Consider the following 19,224-nt stretch of genomic DNA (forward strand, 5'->3'; position numbering starts at 1 on the left):
TTTTTTAAATGTATTGAACCCAGTCAACTCATTTCAATTTTTTTTGTATATTTTTACTAGCGTTATCAATGAAAGGAGTAACGTTTAAAATTAAATTTAAATACTTGATCAATGTATGATAAGAATGTACTGCTATTCCAAGCGAAATGACAAAAAGTATAAACATATGCATATAATAGAGTACCAAAGTCGCTCGGTTTTCTCCGAGAAATTTTCTCGATTACTTTTCCACGATGCATCTTAGGATCGCATGTCGAAGATAGTGATAATGCAACAAATCGCGCCAACGACTTTAATAAATAAGTCTTTAATCATCTGAAATATGTTGAATTGATTCCAATCTTATATATCAATCTGATTTTTTACACAATGATTTTATCTTTCTTAAGAATAATTAAACGAAAATATATCTTAATGCATTCATTTAATACTACATTTAATTTCTAATTAATTTCGTAAAAATGTAAAATAGCAGATTAGTAGCAACAATAAGGTTGGGAAAGTAATTCGTTACAATTATTAGTTTTTTTCTGTTTCTAATTATTTGCTTTTTACCCTTTGCAAATCTTACAATATTCATTATTGTCATTCAGTAAAAATAACAAATTATTATGTAATAATTCTGTTATTCTTTTAATACTGTGATATAGAATTTAAACTAATTAAATATATAAAATTTATATAGTTATATAAAAATTTTTCTGTTAAAATGGTCAAAAGTAATGTACAATAATTTTGACATCAATATTGTTATCGATATAAAGTACATGATAATAATTTCAATAATAGCAATAAATTTTAAGTTTTAATATTCAGATAGTTCAAATAAAAAATTTTTAATGAGATTTTCAAGTTTTATAAATATAAATAAAAGAAAAACTTTAATTTTCTTTAGATTCTATTTAGATTTATAAATATAATCAAAAATCATCTTTTAATCTTCTGTATATTATATATATCAAAATTCTGATATACTAACTTTTACAAATCATGTCAACGAATAAATTCAAGATGTATAAAATGCCAATATAAACTAAATGTTGAAATCTCATATTTATTTTAGAAAAAATGTATAGCCATAAATAAAGAAAGTAACGATATCAATTCGTTTACACTAATTCGTTATCTAAAAAAAACCGTAACAGAAACGATATTACAAATCTAATATAATGCATTACTTCCCAATCTCATGTCAGTAATAATAAGAGAATAGGGTCAATTTAAAATATCGTCAGAAAATCGCAATAACCATCATTAAATGTATTTAAAAGAAAAAAAAAGTCAATATTTCACAACATATCGCAAAAGTAATTTTTACAAAACCAAATATCACGATATCTTCGACATGCTTAGGTCGGTGTGTAAAATGGCGGATTTTGTCGGCACCCGTCATGAGATGTTCGCATAATGCGCAAGCAACAACAGCAAAGAGTAACAAAAAGAATACGAACAACCAGAGACGACACGACTGCAACTATACGAGACCTGTACCTGTATATACTAATATTACTCTATTAATTATTCAATAATTTAAAAAAGATAATATAAGAAGTTTTAATTTATGAATACCCATGTATATATAAGCATACATGTATGAGTGTGTATTTATGTGTATATACATCCGTGTGTACACATGTATTAAGTATATAAACTTGCATGTATACGCACGTGTGTGTATGTGCGTGCGTGTGCATCGTTGCCGGTTAGCGGACGGTATACTGCGCTTTACGGTAACTTTCCGCGGTGCAAATTTTATTAAAAATATAGTAATTTATTGATACATGTATAAAAAAATGTCATCAGATCATCGACATGAGCTTCTATTATACTCATTTCTATCATATTCATGATTTTTATACACGATTGATATGTGTGTAATTTTGTCTTCTTTTTTTTGACTATATATAGATGCTCTTTTTTAATCTCTAAATGAGAGATTTTACATTTATAATATTGTTATAATATGTATTAAATTTATCGAAATTTTATCAAGTTTTATAGATAATAATAACGAGATCTCTTTATTCTCTTTTCGAATTGCAGAACGAGAAAGATAATCGTGCACCATAATTTTTTAATCGCTTCTATTGTATGTTATTGTTAACATTTATTCCTCGATACGTATTTCTAATATCGCTATTAAATTAACTTTCATGCTCGAGTGTGTTTCTACTGCAGCTTTTTTAAATTAATTGATTCTCTCTTCACATAATGTTCATTGATTAGAAAAGAACACATTTTGTAAACTTTTGATTGCCTAAAGATATTTGCTTGTGTGCGCTTCAATAAAACATATACCTGTAGTAACTTTACTGATTTAAAATCTAAATATGCAGAGGGAATCATCATGTGTAGAATCGAAAGTTATGGTAGAAAATCTAGTCAAAACATTTCAAAAAGAGTTAGCACACATTTACACAATATGGCTATCAAGTTCTCGTATTGATTTAAAAAAAAAAAAAAAATAATAATCTGACTATTAGTAAGAAGTTGTCGATGAATACGTAAAAGTCATCCAAAAAGCCACGATGGAAAGACTTTTAAGAAGAAGTCCAAGGTTTCCAAAAAGCTTTCGTTAACGTTATTTTATTCGGCATATTAAAAATTGCGTAGAACATATGGCAACAACGTCGAACATTAAAAATTCGTGTATAAAATCTGCTATTATTAAAAGTAATAATTTAAAAACTTGATGGACATACTGTATAGAATATGTATTTCTTAAAAGAAAGGTATATTTCATAAAATTAAATTAAATTTTCACGAAAACGATTTTTCATAAGATTTCATTCAGATAATTTTGTGCACATGAATAATCAATTCTTTGATCATATCACGCTTAGTATATTTAGAAAATGAAAAAATTAAAATCAACGAACATCATAATTGTCGAAGATCTATTATTCTTTTTCATTAATTTTATATTTACATTTGACAAATTCGTACTTCCATTAATAAGCTAAGTGACCGAGTTAACTCTGAGCGCAGCTTACCGTATGTAATGCGAGACAAATCCTTTTTACGAAATGGCGGTTCATTTTGAGACTTCGTGAAAGAACCAGAATGAGACCTTTTTAAAAGAGTGACAATTTTAAACGCGAAGTCAATGTTCCCGAAATGCCGTTCCGTAATAATATCCGATCTAAAGGCGTATCGCAGACTGATATATATGACTATCGAGCGTTTGTGAGATTCTAAAAAGCCACATGCACATCGCGATACGATTCTTTGCGAAATAAGAGAATGAGCAATAGATAGAGAGAGAGAGAGAGAGAAAGAGTGAGTGAGTGAGTGAGTGAGTGAGTGTGTGTGTGTGATATAAAAAGTGCGAATGATTTTCAAGATTATAGGAGCGCAAAGTATGTTAGGGAATGTATCATTATCCTAAATTTTGGCTTCCTTCGCAAAATCCTCTGAGGCTTCAGTTTCGCAAAAATTTCTTTTTCACGTTTGATGCAACCAATTTAAATAAAAAAAAAAAAAAAAAAAAAAAAAAAAAATCATTGAATCTTTCAACTTTCGAGACATAATAAGAAAACGCACAACTTCTCCTCTGCTAAAATCATGACGCTCGATTGAAATTTTTACGAAACTGATGCTTTGTTTCTCCATTCCCCGAATACTTATTATATTATACTATCCACCATCTGTCTTTGCCCGCCGGACAATGTCAAACGCATTCGAACGAAAAGATTCTCCTCGACAATTATATAAGTTTAACGAGCATTCGAACTCGATTCGCGAGACAAATACGAGACTATGTACCGTATAAATCCGCAGGGCCTTTACACTTACTCTTATGATTTGCTAATATACCCTCTTTAATAATCAGGCAACGATTTTATGCGCGGGCATTTTATAGGATATCGAGTTCTATATAATGTATGCTATACTAGCGGTTGATCTCCGCAACGCTCAAGATGCTACCGTGATCAGGCTTCGCGTACTCCTCAGAACCAACGCGTTCGCACTTTCAGTATCCGTGGTTGTATGAGGAGTCCGGCGGCACGCATGTTTCACGTTATAAGGAATAACATTGGGAAACACGAACAATGTAAGACAAGAAGGAAAGAAATAGCGACTTAGAGAAAAACATTTTGGGATTCATCATGCAATAATATCGCGCTACAGCAATAATTTTTTGGTGATGATCGTGATTCCTAGTGATGTTTCTTATATAGCCCGAGTGTCAGTCTGTACATTTTGCATCGATTTCCTACCTTGCCTGCATTTTGAAAGCACTATAAATGAATAACGAAGTAAACGGAGGTAGAGGAGAAATTTAGACGTTTTAGGATTTTGAATCATGAAAGCTAATAGAGAGAGAGAGAGAGAGAGAGAGAGAAAGAGAGAGAAAGAGAGAGAGAGAGAGAAGATGGGACAGAGAAGAAACGCGTAGAGAGGCAGACGGAAGTAAAGACCATGTAAATACATACGCTGATGAAAGTAGTGAAATATCGAGAAGAACCGAACAAACGAGGATTACTAATCGCCTCGAGAACAAAACAAGCAATATTTAGTTATTATCATCTCGTAATAATTAAACGATAAAGCTCCAATTGTAACGTGCACGCACGCGTGCGTGCACGCACTCGTACATATTTAAACGCGACTATAAATTAAATGTTAATTATCCTTACACTTTGTGTATGTATGTGTGTGTATATATATATATATATATATATATATATATATATATATATATATATATATATGTATGTATATGTATATATATATATATATATACATACGTATATATATGTATACAGTGAAATTGTTACGCATTTATTATCATTATTATTGAATAGGTAATGCTCAATTAGCATTTGTTTCTTAAAATAAAGAATAAATATATGGCTGTTGGATATTTATATGAACTATATATCACTATCACATCTCCATATGTTGTTGTAACCTAATATTATTTCTTGTGTTGTTAATGATCGAATGACGAAACGAAATATATTATATTTGATTAATAATGATTGCGTACGAGAAGAAAAAGATGACTATATGGACGTGACTTGGATACCACAGGATTTAAACCAAAGGAGTGGAACAGGGCAACTGGTTTCCAAGTTTTTATTGTAAATTGATCTACAATCTCCATATCCTGATTCATCGCTGCTTACATTATTATTATAAATAATAAAATGCCACAGCAACGCTATCCGCGCGTGCGTGTCATATTCACATATATGTACACACATATATGCAATCCATGTACGTATGCACATCCAATTCGAATTTGTCCGATGCGAGCCCGAAATCTTTCATAACATGGCACTTCGTGCCATAAGTCCAAATTATTATAATTTATTATTATTCAAATTTTGCTAGTCTTGTGCCATAAAAAAACTGGTATTATTGACAAACTGCAACCACGCAAAGTTACAGTCGTCGAAAAATAAAAAGAAAGGAAGCTATCTAAATTGTTACATATAAATTTTGCACTTGAATAATTGATCTCCCCTAGATGGAGATACGAATAAGTCCTTTTTTCGGTACACATATTGTGAGAGAATATAATATACACTTCTATAGTAATTAGAAAAATAATATGATTTCGCCCTGTTAATGGAAATAATTAACTATATGTGTAATGTACCACATGTGATTTATGCGGGTATGGACATTCGAGTACGTTGTCACAGTTAATCAATTCCCTGGAAACAATGAGATAGGGGACTCACTTCACATCAGCTATTGTAGAATATATTGGCTGATGCGCTGCTTTATACGTCATCATTGCGTTTTCGACGTTCAACGCGCATAGTGCCGTTATCAAAAATTTAATATACTTACCTTATCAAGGTACAGGACTGTCTGTTCCACTCCCACTGTTGGTCCCAGCTTCTGTTTTGGTAGCGGCCACACGATCGCCTCGTTTGGAAGTTTTCGATAACGATGCTACTTCCTTCAGCAAACTAGATATCTTGTGCTGCATATTGGAAATTTTCGTCTCATATTCCTTTTCCGACGCTTTCATTTTATTGCGCAGCTCGGTCTCGGATGTGAAATTTTTCGCCTTGAGTTCGGTAATCTGCAATCAAAATGCCGATAATTTATTTTATCGTTCTTATCTGTTCCGGGAAACAGGAATTTCCGGCAATTTCTTTTACGCACTTGTCTATCTTTTGCTAGTAACTGACTGTCTTTTATACTGATTTGCTTTTGAAGATGCGCTATTTTTTCTTTGAGTTGCGTAACCGCCACGACGTGATCCGAACTGTTTGGGTCGTGCGGATCGTGCACACCAGCCATCCGCGCCACTTTCACGGGAGTAGGACCATTCGTGTCTCCGCCCTCAGATTGCGGCGGCAGCTTTGTCACGTCGACTCTATGCGGTCTTTTATTGTGGCCTTTTAATCTACAATGGAAAACATGAAACATAAACGAGAATTCCGCTGACGCAACCTGCCAAAGTTTACCAAACACGCGTCTTGCATGGATTCGGAAAATTTTAATATCCATGCAATATTAAAAACTACCAAGCGCAAAGTTACCTTGTGATATTATGTATTGGGATAATTACTTTTGTTCTTTGTGCTTTGCAGCCCGCTGCTGTGCCATTTTCATATGCGCCCTTCTGTCTGCATCCGATTGCTTTGTCTTTGCCAATGCTCGTTTGTACGACAACGTACAGAGCCAACATAATAACTTGCCATCTACCTAAAAACCGAAACATCACCATAACCGATTTAGTAGCATTATGGTAGGGTAGAAATTTATTACCATGTACCAACAAGAGAGAGAGGGGGAGAGAGAGAGAAAGAAGTCTTAGCTGTAGAAATTACACTTGATGTTTATTCGCTCTCTCTAAAAAAAGAAAAGAAATTGTGACAGAAAGTCAAACATACAAATTCAGAAAATATATATATATTAGCAAAATTGCATACACAGCTACTCTTGATTTTCCAGAATAAAACAGATTGTAAAATATATACTTGTAAAGTGTACAAAAAATATACATATAAACTTTAAAAATTAATTTCTTCTCTATACACATAAATTTCTTTTAACAAGTATTTATTATTTAAAGAATATTTAAAATATCAAAAAAATCTATAAAATATAATAAATAATAATTATATTAAAGCCATAATGTGTTGACTTATAGAATGAAATTTATTTGTGTGTAGAGGAATCAACAAATGTGAAAGAATATCCAGAAAAAAAACAATGTATGTATCTCAATACAAAATCTCATTCATAATTATATTGCACAGCTAGAGATCATCTCTTTCTTTAGCAATATTAAGAGCGACAAGCATATTGCCATTATGTTACCTTCTTATCCTCATCCTGTCTATCAAAGGCACACTTCTGCTTGCATTGTTCGCATGTAACCGGTGGTCCATAGCGTTTCTCCGAGTTTGTACACCGTTGGCATTTGCTACCGATAAATGCAGCTATAGTATTGCAGTACTCGCAAGCCGATGGCTTCCCGTAGGATTTTACATTTTGCTCACACTTTTTACAAATAGTGCTCGTATTGCCTTTTCTGCAAAGTCAAATTAGAATAATATATAGTTTTATATGTTCCATTTTATAAGTAATTTTTATATAAATGTAACTTCAACTTACATGGTTTGTTGGAATTCTGATCTGCAGTATGTACATTTTACCACGGGAAATGCTCCTCTGCATTCCTAAATAATAACATATTTTCTTAAATATCAGAAGTGAAATTAAAAATGTTTCAATTTTTTCTTATTTTACTAACAATAACAAAATTATAAACAATATCTTGTACAGTTTCTATCATATTTATCAAAACTACAATTTACCATGATACACATATATACATATATAATATTTCATAGTAAAATAAAGAATTTTGATAACATAATTACAAAAAAATTAATATGTAGTAAAATATTTGTAATCTCAAAATATTACTTCTCGAATTTAATCAACATTTGCGTCATCGCGAGTAGTAAGTGATTGCGATGATTCATTGCAATAAAATTCTAAAATAATCCAGCACGAGGAACGCGGAAAATGCACTTTATTAAATCGTGCTTGAAAAATGTTTTTATATCGCGTTACATGTGTTATATTATTTACATATAAACGCAACGTGTTCACATGTAATTTCTAGCATCTTCCAATGCTACAACGCTTACGGAAAAAATATTTCGCTCCTACGCAATAAATCGTTGTATCTGTTCTATTATTTCGCAGCGCGATTTCACGATCGGTTCTTAACAAAGAAATCTCTCCGGGAGTATTTCGATATTAAAACACAGATTCATCGCGTGGACGGTACGTTGTAAAAGACGCAAAAATCGCGAGATGCCCGCGGACAAAGGGACTGTGGTTTGTTTGTACCTTGCACAATTGTTGCCCGGGCGAGAGATCTTCGAAAGGATGCCTGGAGAAGCACCGGGAGCATGCAAAGAGCGCTTGAATATTGTTTGCGCTCATCTTCGGCAGCGAGTCGGCAGTCGCTGGATACGTCACTGGGCAACGAGGTGAGAGAGGCGGTAGCCGAAGGAAGCGCGATAGATCGAACCAAGAGAACACAACCTTCGTACGTGGCTACTATTTCGCGACAGAAAAAGGCAAGTAAAAAACCGATGCACGATGAGTATCCCGCTCGTGATCGTGCTCGTGATCGTGATCGATCGCGATTATAGTCCTTCGACAAAACCGGTTGTTGACTTTTACGTAGCCATCTGCGACCGCCGCGATCCAATAATATGGCCGACCGTAACAGCGTAAGTGGCCGTTCGAGGGCGCCACTCGAGACTATGTTCGGATGGTTCGGATTGAACGCCGCCGGCTCGGCGTTCCCAAAGCCATCCAATAATACACCGAACTCCATCACGCCCACGCCATATTTTTAAAAAATATAATAATTATTTTTATGAAGAAAATTATTTAAATGTCATAATTTCGAACATAAATGTCTCGCGTGAAATAACCAGTATATATTCATGTTGTCGTATTGTTTAACTACATATATTGAAGGAATGTTTTATCGGAAAATGTTGTATTTAATTATTACTATTCGGTATACGAAAAGAAAAAAGGAGACAGCGACAAAGTCGTGTGCATGGCTACTATGCGCTATTACTGAATGATAATGAAAAAGGAAAAAGGTAAACAATAACAATAATAGATGACATACGTGACAGTTGATGATTACTCTAATATGCGTGATTCAATTCCATTGAGAAACTATTTATTGACTTTCCGTCTGTATATGAAGCGATATGAGATATGACCAGATATGACTGACTGTTGACTGTTGATTCAAAAACTGACATTGCATGACAGCAGCTATGTTTAGATTGTTAAGAAATATCCAATTTCACGTTATCAGATTATTGTTTAGCTCTAAATATATATATTAGATATATTATCAAAGTATATATATATATATATATATATATATATATTATACTTTTGGACTCAAATGCTTAATTTTATATAAAGGCAATTTCTCTTTGAAGACTAGTGCAGGCAATGAAATTTTTCCGTAAAACAGCGTTATATATAAATGAATTCTAAACGACTCTTGTAGAATCTCGTTCAAATAATTATCGAGAACGGCGCCTCGCGGATCGATCGGTATAATGCGTCATTCTCTGCGCGAATGCTTCCCCGTTTGATAACGACGTGAAATTTACCTACGGCTGCGCGTCTCCAGTGCGTTATCTCTTCGGTGACCGCGCGACACGGCCACCGAAGCTAATGGAATCCTTACGCTACGGAATCCGTTACGTGGTATTGTCGCGCCGCGCGTCTGTCCAGCGTTATCGCAGGGAGGCGACACTGGAAAGTCGCGATCGCGCGTGGTCTGCGATTTCACGAAGACGCTCTCAACGAAAATGACGTCCCGTCACGAAAAGGAGCGTGCCAAGCAGATCCAGGAGAAATGTCAAAACCTGCTGACGCAGATGCTCCGCGATGAAGATAACAAGTATTGCGTTGACTGTGACGCGAAAGGTTTGTCTGACAACGGGGAGACTGTACTGTTTTATCACTCCATACACTTTCCTCTTACACTTTCCCACTGCTGACCCTTTTCCAAAAAATTTTAATATGCTTTATATTATGTTTTTAATTTTTATCGCCTTTGAATCTCTTAAAATCAATATTTATATGTATCGAATATCGATCATGAAATGACGTAAGTTCATAAAATGTTCGAAGCGTTTTATGGATTTCTGATTTCCGTGCTGACACGCTGTCAGGGTATTGTCTTTAACGCGTAACGTCATCAAAAATTTTTTTCAATTATTGCTTATAATTACAAGCACTCGAATGTTGGCTCGAAAATTGGCGAACACATGCATGTCTTTCTCTGTCTCTCTCTCTCTTCCCCTCTTCTCACTCTTTCTCCTTCCTGTATCTTCTGTTTCTTGACAGATAATTAATTTTGATAAAAAAATATACAGCCGTTTTTGTACAGAAATCAATGTATTATTGTATGTTAAGAGTTTCTAATTAATAATTGCAGATGTATATATATATGCCATCTTGTTATATATAAATAGGTCAATTGATTGACAAAAAATTTTTATTGATAGTTATTTATCATTTTTTTCTCTATGGAATTTTAAATAGATTCCATTCTCTTAGATAAAACATATTTATTATATTCTGGATGAATATATATTTTATAGGACCAAGATGGGCTAGCTGGAACTTGGGAATTTTTCTGTGTATTCGATGCGCTGGTATACACAGAAATCTTGGCGTGCATATAAGCAAAGTCAAATCTGTTAATTTAGACACATGGACACCAGAACAAGTAGTAGTATGTATATGTACTATAATGTATACACTTTATAATATTTTAACTTTTATTCAAATCTTGTTATAAATACACACACAATTGATTTTACAGAGAAATTAATATCAATTTTAACATTCTAATAACAATAAATTTGATAAGTGGCAAATAAGAGCAAATACTGTTTTTAGTGCACAAAAATTTTTATTCTAACAATAAGACATAATTTAATCAATTCTCCTAACGAACGTTTTGGTCAATTTTATGACCTTCCTCAGTGCAAAAATACAAAAACAGATGAGACTAGTTTTTTTTTATACAGTTATATGGCAAAAAAACTAGTATTTCTCACCTGTTCTTGTATTTTTGCGCTGAGGAAGGTCATAAAATTGACCGAAACGTTCGTTAGGAGAATTGATTAAATTAGGCCTTATTGTTAGAATAAAAAGTTTTGCGCACTAAAAACAGCGTTTGCTCTTACTCGCCACTTTTCGAATTTATTTTTAAATCTTATAAATAGCTCATATATTTAATTTATTCTAATAATATTTACATTTTAAGAATTTTAATTTTTGTCTATATATATAATATTTTTTGTAGAATTATATATATATATATATATATATATATTTTAGATTTTAAATTACTGAAATAAACAATATATATGTATTCTAAAAAAAAATAAGCAAAAATATTTCATTATATTATATTGAAGTTATTAAGTGTTTTATTTTATTTTATTTATATTTGCCAATCTATATAAACTTTATATTAAATAAGTATTGATGCATTAATCACTTAAAGTGTTCTATTTAATTTATTAAAATAAGAATATCTTCATAAATTTCTAGAGCTTGCAGCAAATGGGCAATTCTCGAGCCAGAGCAGTCTATGAGGCAAATCTTCCAGATAGTTTCCGAAGACCGCAAACAGATTGTAGCCTTGAAAGTTTTATTCGGGCAAAATATGAACACAAAAAGTACATAGCGAGAGAATGGGTGCCACCTCCTTTACCAAAAGTACAGTTGTCATATCTATTTCAATATTTGCTTTTCAACATATAATTTTGATTACAATGTATGTGTATAAAGAAATTTTGTAATGTTTTGCTTTGTGAATTATGATATTTATTTACTACAGATAAATTATCTCTTGTCTACAAAAGATTATATATCTATGAAAAATTATTTGTATGGATTAATTTTATATCTGCAATTATACTATGGTATTTACTAGTTTAAATAAAAAATATTATTGTCGTAGGTCAATTGGGATAAGGAACTTGATGAAGAGGCTGAGAGACAACGCAGACGGAAAAAGGAGAGTTCTGAAGCTACAACTACTGTACTCCCTCTTGTAAAAAAACCGGAAGTAGTGCCTCAATTGCCAAAACCTCGCAGTTCTATCAGTCCTAAGCTTGGTAGAACAAAAGAAAGCTCTGCAATTTTGGATCTCTTAGGTCTTGGTATGTTTTTTTCATCTCTTATACATATAATCTAGGATCTAAACATCTCATTCACATCAATATCATAACAGATGCACCAACAACTAACCAAATAAATGCAAATGGTTCTGGAGATGATGTATTTTCTTCCTTTTTGTCTGCACCACCTGCTTCAACCACTACAACTGGAAATGATATTTCTAATGGAAGTAAATCAACTGCTGCTATAAGTAAAAGCGAAGAAGAAAGTTTCTTTGAGCAAACTGTACCACTATCTCAAGAAAAAAGTAAAATGACAAAGGACAGTATTTTAGCATTATATGGTACACCAAGTCATCAATCAGCAATTTATGGTGTTCCAGGTAATGCGCATGTAACAGAAATACTATTGATTTGAAAATTAATACATTACATTAAATATTATGTATTCTTATGCGTGTTCTTATTTACATGTTTTAGGAGGAGTGTATTCTCAACATTCTATACCATATAAACAGCAGATGTCAAATGTGGGTTCATTTGGACAACAAAGCTCTCTGGGACAAATTGGCCAATTGCCTGCACAAATGCCAGTTGCAAATCAGATACTTGTCAATCAAAATCAAATTATAACAAATCCTAGTTCGATAGGTACGGTAGCACCCAATCCTTTAGGATTACATATAGGGCAAATGAATCAACTAAATGGTGTACCAAATGCTGCTATCACAATGCCACCTCAAATGGTAAATAAAGTTTATCACATATTTATTGTATATATTAATATAATTAGCCTTTTAATTTTTTTTTTTTTTCTTTCACATTTAAATTTTCAATTTTTTCTAATTTTGTAGATGATGCAGTTAGGACAAAGTAGTATTACTAGTAATAATGGGTGGAGTGGTATGTTGACGCAAAATCTTCAGCCAGCTCCTGGCAGTAATCCTTTCTTCAATTTAACAGCACAGCAACAACAAACCGCATTCGCCGCTGCTCAAGTATGTAAATTTCGATAAATGTGTTTCGATACTTTGTGTTGTATATGTGTATACTAAATACGAATATATAAAGTTATGCATTTTCGTTTTATGTGAACATTATGTTATAATGTTATTATTTGTATTAAATCAAGCCTATCAGTATCATTTATTATTTATATCTGTCGTAATATTTCAGTTGCCACAACAAATGTCCCAAGTGTCTCTGGGTGATATGAATTTTTCCTCTACAACAAACAAACCTGCCAATGCTGCTGCGTTACCCGGGCAAACTCTTTCCACCAACTTGTGGCAGTAAAAGATATTGCAAATATTGTGAACCTTTGTTATTTCATTCAGTGTTGTATACTAATGTCGACAGTCAGTAGACTGTGTATTATCCATCATAATAACATTTCCATGTTTTTTCGTCGGATGTTGCTTCAGATAGTAATAGAGCCGATGGAAGCACAGAAATGGGAACACAAAAAAAGAACCTACTCGAATACTGTTTCATAATTCGTGAATGTGTATAGTGTTTTGAGTTAAAAAATATTTTTCTTCAGAAGTCTGTGCTAGCTTTTAATGTTATTGTTGGTGAAAAAAAAATTGGAATAAAACAAATCTCTGACTGATTGTAAGAGGAGTTATTTAGTTAGCGACATTAAATATGTATCTTATGGTACAAATTATATGCTGTTAAAAATAAGAGCTTTTTGTAATTGCGATTAAAGTACATCCCAGGGTCCATTTTCATCACAACAAAGTATTAATTCAAATCGGTGACGGAAAGTGATATAATTTTAGCTCGGATTTCGTTGCTATTCATGCTATGCGAAAATATGTTTGTGAGTTTATTCACAAAAATAGAAATGCTGTGAAGCAGAGGATAGAGATGACATAAAGTATGTATTCTCGTATCGATAGCATCGAAAATATAATTTGTTAAAATTATATCAATATCAAGCTCTGATTCAAATAGAGATATATATACATGCATATACAAGTTTTATCAGAAATGTAAAAAGCCTTAGATCTTCAATGTATTTTTAAGGTACTATTTAATCGACACATGTGCAATATGTGTCCACATTTATTCTGTATTATTGGAATAAATGCAAGATAATATAAATACATGATATCACACATATGTATTTTAGTTGAATAAAGCATAGAATATTACTATAATGATTAAAATAATTCTCTCTTAATAATTAATTACTATATATTTATGAATTACGAGGAAAATTCTCATAAATTATATCTTACTGCTAGCAATAATAAGTTTTCATTTATAATTAAACAATTGCAAAAAAAGTTGAAATTTAAATAAATTCAAAAATCCATTTCAATCAATATTATTCTATGTATACATAATATTTCTATCTATGTATACATAATTATTCTATGTATACATAATATATCTTCTTGTAACTTGAACATCTGAAACTAAATGTAAAGTGTTTTCTCAAAAAAATAAAGGGAAAAAGTACAAGATAATAATATATATATATATATAATGTTAAAATTTAACACAAGTCTTTACATATATATTTGATTTTATTAATCATATATATATAAATATTTGTATACTAATTAGTATATGACGTAGTAGATTGTAGAAGTTGTGTGCCAGCTATAAGATATAATGCAATAATGTTAAATTTACTGTATTGTTATATGTGACAATTATTATTGATATTGATAATGTATATGTATAATTATTAATCCTAAGAAAAATTAATAATTTTTATTTATTTATTCAGTTTCAACATAAGAATTAAATATTTCTAGGAATTAAATATCTATAAGATTTAAAATATTTGAAAATAATAATAATACTAATAACGTCAAAAAAAGAGACAATATAAGTTTTTAAAAAAATTTAAATTTTTATTTACGTCCTTATACATTCTGCGCCTTATATCATCTTTCTTCTTCATGTTATTATTTTTATTAACCTAATAAATTATTATTTTTTAACAATAATAATATAAGCTCGCTTTTTAAATTTGTGTGAATATGCTCGAAGGACAAGATGTTTATGTTTGTTATCAATTCTTTATAAGATCATAACTGAAATGGCTTTCAATGTATCTTTGTATGCTCTCGATAATGTTAATATTTTTCTCTTTACTTTCTCATCAATAAATCATTAATAATTAGTCATAAATAATCATTAATAACAAAGTTTATTACAGTTCGAAAAATCAAAAAGTTTATGTAGTAATATTTCTTTCTATTTTTATAAAATTTTTATTTTATATTTTGACTCTAATGAAGAATATATAATGATAATTATATTATTTGTAGAAATTTTGATGTCATCCTGCAAGTTAATCAACGATTAAGTTTAAACTGAAGAGAAAGACAACATGATGTCTAACAAAGAAGTTCAGTTACAAAAGACAAATATATTTTTTCGCATTGATAGTCCTGTCAAGCTTCATTTGCACTCGTGCAGTTTTTAAAGTAAATTCAAAATTGGCGCGTTATGTTTGCTATTGGACAGTAGCAACTCACCGGAAGTCAACGGAATTTACGCCACTCTGCGTCGCTTTAGCGTGTTATTTAGTCGCAAGCTCTTCCTTTTTCATTAGACAATTTATCCATAAGCCACGTGAAGATCGAATATGGACAAACCAGTCGTTTTGGCACGTGTTATCAAAGTCCTGGGTCGCACTGGTTCGCAGGGGCAGTGCACCCAGGTGAAAGTGGAGTTCTTGGGCGAGCAAAATCGACAGATCATCAGGAACGTGAAGGGACCGGTTCGGGAAGGCGATCTCCTAACCTTGCTCGAGTCTGAACGCGAGGCGAGAAGGCTTCGATAATGCAGGACAGCAGTTATATATATTGAGAAACGGTCGCCAGCCACCACCGGACTTCATCAGCTCTGGATGTCTACTACGTGAGTCCTGTACACATGGATTCTGGATCGAGGAACCGTCGACGATGACGAGTACTCCTGTCACGTGTATCCCGAGAAGATACTGCCGATCACGGAGATCACATTCTGCTTTTACAAACATTCCTAACGCAATGAGAATTCCACAATTTTTTTCAATAAATCTCGGCTGGTAACCACAAACCTCTCAGTCTTATTCTTGCGTTTCCTTTTCACAATTGTAATTTGTAAGATTTATTCGTAAGTCACATAATCAATGAGCGCTTATACATTTCATGTTCTTTCTTTTTTAAATAGCAAGATAACTGTATTATTTTTTGCATTCACTATAAAACAATTATATATTTTGAATATATATGAATTATAGGAAAATGTAACGAACTTGATATATCAGGAAATAAAAAGCAGTATGAAATAGAACTATAGATAATTAAGATGTTTATTCTATTCTGAACTACTATGAAAATATCTTACTTTTTATATTATGTATTGAAAGTAAATTTTGTATCGTGTTGCCTTTATTTTACTTAAGTATTAAACATTTAAAAAGATGTTTAGAAAATAGGACTATATATATTTAAGATACATGTGTAAAATCTCTTATAAAAATTAAGTGACTCATATATACATGTCCACATTGTTAGAACACAATAAAATATTAGAATAATCACATATGATAGATTATACAACTTGGAACCAATATAATACAATATATATTAAATATAAATGTTTTCACATTTATGATAACTGTTATATCCTTCTTCGTTTCGGAGGAGGTGTATCACGTGGACTAGAAGAAGCTTTGGAGGAACTGTCCACACTTTGCCTAGTTGGTCTCTTGGGAATTCTTTTTAAAAGTTCACGTCCAGATTCAGAGTCCTTGCGTTCCTTCTTTCCATTCGATGCTTAAAAGAAATATAATGGCAATTTATAGAAAACAATTATTGATTAGGACAAACCATTATATAATTAAGATTAAAATGTCATTTACCACTTTCTTCCACATCGTCTTTGCCTTTTGAACGACCTTTCGAAGATTTATGTTCCTTCCTTGTATCTTTGACATCTCTAAATTTATCCTTCTTGATCTCCATTTCTTTCACATATTTCTTCATTTCTTCTTTCTTTTTTTCCAAGTCTTTGCTTCCTTTAAAATCACGCAGTGTACTGTCCTTTTTTAAACTTTCTTTAATATCCTTTTCTTTCTTAATCTCTTTGTATTTATCTCTCTGATCCTTTAGTTTTGTCTCTAATTCTTCCTTCTTTCGAGGCTTACCTACAAATTCTGTCTCTGGCAAAGAAAAATCCATCTCTTGACTGGGAAAAGGTAAATCTTCCATGTCATCCTATTGAAAAAAATAAAATTATGTGTATATAAAAAGAAGTGAAATATTGTATGGTTTAAAAAAATGTTAAACTTTTTTTTTTCTAATAATAACATACTTTTTTCTCAATACTAGATACAACTCTCTTATTATGAATCCAGAAATTATTGAAAAAATAATGCGACATAATTAAATTAACAAAGACCTAGCTTCTAAATATTGAATTGTCTTACTTCTACGTTAATGTTGCTTACCAAAGCCATAAGATCGTACATAGACTCCAAATGATCCCATATCATTTTCAATGACACATCCTTATGAATGGCAGCACGAAATTTCTCCCATACACACACCATGTGAAAATATTTATTGATACCTTGAAAATAATTTATTAAGTTGAGAATTGTTTATACACAATAATGGTAAACATAACCTCGAACCGCTGCATTAGCTTTTACACCTTACCAACTGGTTTGTGTCCATTCATAGAGAAGAAAAGTTGAATTTCATTCTCCACGTTCCATTCTATCTCTTCGAATGAAGATTCCGTTTGTTTTTCTTTTACGGCCATCTTATACATAAATCTGACAATGCTATACACTCGAATGAAACTTATTTAGACTGAATATCACTTGGCTGTTGTTGATCAAATCATTAATTTTTCTCCTTTCCTTTTTAGATTTTCGTCCTCTTCTAGAAGCATCAGATCAATTCATTTATCGTATACCTGTGTATCCTGTTGACACGCGAATGTTGATAATACGTTCAATTTATCTAAATATGTTTTGTGTATATTTACTATTTACCAAAGAGGAAAGATCTTTCCTCTTTGATATTTACAAAGAAGCTTTCCAGCAAGAAAACACAGATGGACTCAATATCACGTAATTGGTAGAGATGTATAAGTAATAAGAGTCTGACCAAGAGATAGTCACTTTTGATTGGTTCGTCAAATTTTGGCTAATTTCTATAGGTTAGAGTATACTTTCTTCTCTTTTTCTATCTATTTCTTTCTCTCTCGTATATATTCTGTCTCTCTCGCACAATTTAGCCAAGACTGTCAGGTTGTCCAGACTCTTATTTAAAGGGACTCTAGTAATTGGCTCTCGAATAGAGAATTTTCTCCAATTTTTGACTCACTAGGAATTGAGTGCAAAAAGTGCAGACAAAATGAACAAACCTATTGTAGTATATCAGGTTAGGTGGTATCGTGTAGATGTGTTGTTTTATAAATTTCTATCTGTATAATAACAGATTCTTTTCTCTTTCGATTATTTTGATACTCAAACAATGTACTAATACTTATAATATTTTCCCAAATATAATTTCAATCTTGTAATTATGTATTCTTACGTAGCAGATCTACTCTTTTGTAAGTGTGAACGGTCATCAGGCCTCTTGGTCTAGGGGTATGATTCCTGCTTTGGGTGCAGGAGGTCCCGGGTTCAAATCCCGGAGGGGCCCTATTTTTTGTATTATAAAAATAACTTTTTTATTTATTTATTTATTTATCATCAAAGTTATAGAAAATAAATTATTGATAAAAATAATAGAACTGTAAGAGGTCAACTCTGCAAAGCCAACTTATTTATGTTCGTTATAATATATTAAAACTAACGTGCCTTTTAATTAAAATAAAAAAAAAAAAAATTATCCAAAGATTTTAATTATTTTAATTTACTTAATTTTGCAAACTGTTGAAAAAACTTAATTGGTCTCCGTTTTTATCTAATCATTAGTATACCGATAAAAATAGTATACCATAAAAACGTCTGTACTTTTTTCACATTTGAATGACGCGCGTTACGATAATGGCGCCCCCTTTTCGAGCAAGACAGCACCGTGGA

General features: G+C 31.8%; 4 protein-coding genes and 1 non-coding gene across 7 annotated transcripts in view; 3 read left to right on the forward strand and 2 right to left on the reverse strand.

Annotated features, from left to right (window-relative positions):
• Nucleotides 1-8,727, reverse strand: part of LOC140676134 (protein FAM76A) — a 70,412-nt gene extending 61,685 nt beyond the window's left edge. For 2 of the 3 annotated variants that reach the window (XR_012048535.1, XM_072910869.1), the window contains exons 1-6: nucleotides 8,335-8,727; nucleotides 7,588-7,652; nucleotides 7,291-7,504; nucleotides 6,536-6,672; nucleotides 6,127-6,370; nucleotides 5,806-6,043 (exon numbers count right to left, since the gene is read on the reverse strand). Coding sequence is in view for 2 of the 3 variants with exons in the window: in XM_072910869.1 (XP_072766970.1) it covers nucleotides 5,810-6,043; nucleotides 6,127-6,370; nucleotides 6,536-6,672; nucleotides 7,291-7,504; nucleotides 7,588-7,652; nucleotides 8,335-8,430 (990 nt within the window). In the remaining variant the exon portion in view is untranslated. Of the gene's footprint in view, nucleotides 1-4,880; nucleotides 5,667-5,805; nucleotides 6,044-6,126; nucleotides 6,371-6,535; nucleotides 6,673-7,290; nucleotides 7,505-7,587; nucleotides 7,653-8,334 lie in introns of those variants that run through there. The other variant, XM_072910868.1, reaches the window with a different exon arrangement.
• Nucleotides 8,728-9,666: 939 nt separating this feature from the next.
• Nucleotides 9,667-13,783, forward strand: LOC140662745 (stromal membrane-associated protein 1). Its single transcript, XM_072886358.1, has 8 exons — nucleotides 9,667-9,957; nucleotides 10,638-10,771; nucleotides 11,599-11,766; nucleotides 12,011-12,212; nucleotides 12,284-12,553; nucleotides 12,651-12,916; nucleotides 13,025-13,168; nucleotides 13,347-13,783. The coding sequence occupies exons 1-8, from the start codon at nucleotides 9,840-9,842 to the stop codon at nucleotides 13,464-13,466; spliced, it is 1,422 nt and encodes a 473-aa protein (XP_072742459.1). The 5' UTR covers nucleotides 9,667-9,839; the 3' UTR covers nucleotides 13,467-13,783.
• Nucleotides 13,784-15,716: 1,933 nt separating this feature from the next.
• On the forward strand, nucleotides 15,717-16,235 carry LOC140662866 (small ribosomal subunit protein eS28). The gene has a single exon (XM_072886546.1). The coding sequence runs from the start codon at nucleotides 15,781-15,783 to the stop codon at nucleotides 15,976-15,978; it is 198 nt and encodes a 65-aa protein (XP_072742647.1). The 5' UTR covers nucleotides 15,717-15,780; the 3' UTR covers nucleotides 15,979-16,235.
• Nucleotides 16,236-16,547: 312 nt separating this feature from the next.
• Mrgbp (MRG/MORF4L binding protein) lies at nucleotides 16,548-18,264 on the reverse strand. The gene is made up of 4 exons (XM_072886545.1): nucleotides 17,843-18,264; nucleotides 17,632-17,753; nucleotides 17,044-17,398; nucleotides 16,548-16,957 (listed from the first exon to the last, which is right to left on the reverse strand). Exons 1-4 carry the CDS (start codon nucleotides 17,955-17,957, stop codon nucleotides 16,803-16,805), a joined length of 747 nt encoding a protein of 248 aa, XP_072742646.1. The 5' UTR covers nucleotides 17,958-18,264; the 3' UTR covers nucleotides 16,548-16,802.
• A 505-nt stretch (nucleotides 18,265-18,769) lies between these two features.
• Nucleotides 18,770-18,841, forward strand: Trnap-ugg (transfer RNA proline (anticodon UGG)). Its single transcript has one exon. It is a non-coding gene; the product is annotated as a tRNA-Pro (tRNA).
• The last annotated feature ends 383 nt before the right edge of the window (nucleotides 18,842-19,224 follow it).

This window comes from Anoplolepis gracilipes, chromosome 2 (assembly GCF_047496725.1).
Source record: "Anoplolepis gracilipes chromosome 2, ASM4749672v1, whole genome shotgun sequence".
NCBI classification, from domain to species: Eukaryota; Metazoa; Arthropoda; class Insecta; order Hymenoptera; family Formicidae; genus Anoplolepis; species Anoplolepis gracilipes.

Coding starts and splice junctions, on each gene's coding strand:
- LOC140662866 (XM_072886546.1), top strand. CDS start 15,781: ATGGACAAACCAGTCGTTTTGGCACGTGTTATCAAAGTCCTGGGTCGC.
- Mrgbp (XM_072886545.1), bottom strand. CDS start 17,957: ATGTATAAGATGGCCGTAAAAGAAAAACAAACGGAATCTTCATTCGAA. Junction 17,754..17,842: donor GAATGGACACAAACCAGTTG/GTAAGGTGTAAA, acceptor ATTATTTTCAAG/GTATCAATAAATATTTTCAC. Junction 17,399..17,631: donor TGTACGATCTTATGGCTTTG/GTAAGCAACATT, acceptor TTTTTTCAATAG/GATGACATGGAAGATTTACC.
- LOC140662745 (XM_072886358.1), top strand. CDS start 9,840: ATGACGTCCCGTCACGAAAAGGAGCGTGCCAAGCAGATCCAGGAGAAA. Junction 12,213..12,283: donor TTTGGATCTCTTAGGTCTTG/GTATGTTTTTTT, acceptor ATATCATAACAG/ATGCACCAACAACTAACCAA. Junction 12,554..12,650: donor AGCAATTTATGGTGTTCCAG/GTAATGCGCATG, acceptor TACATGTTTTAG/GAGGAGTGTATTCTCAACAT.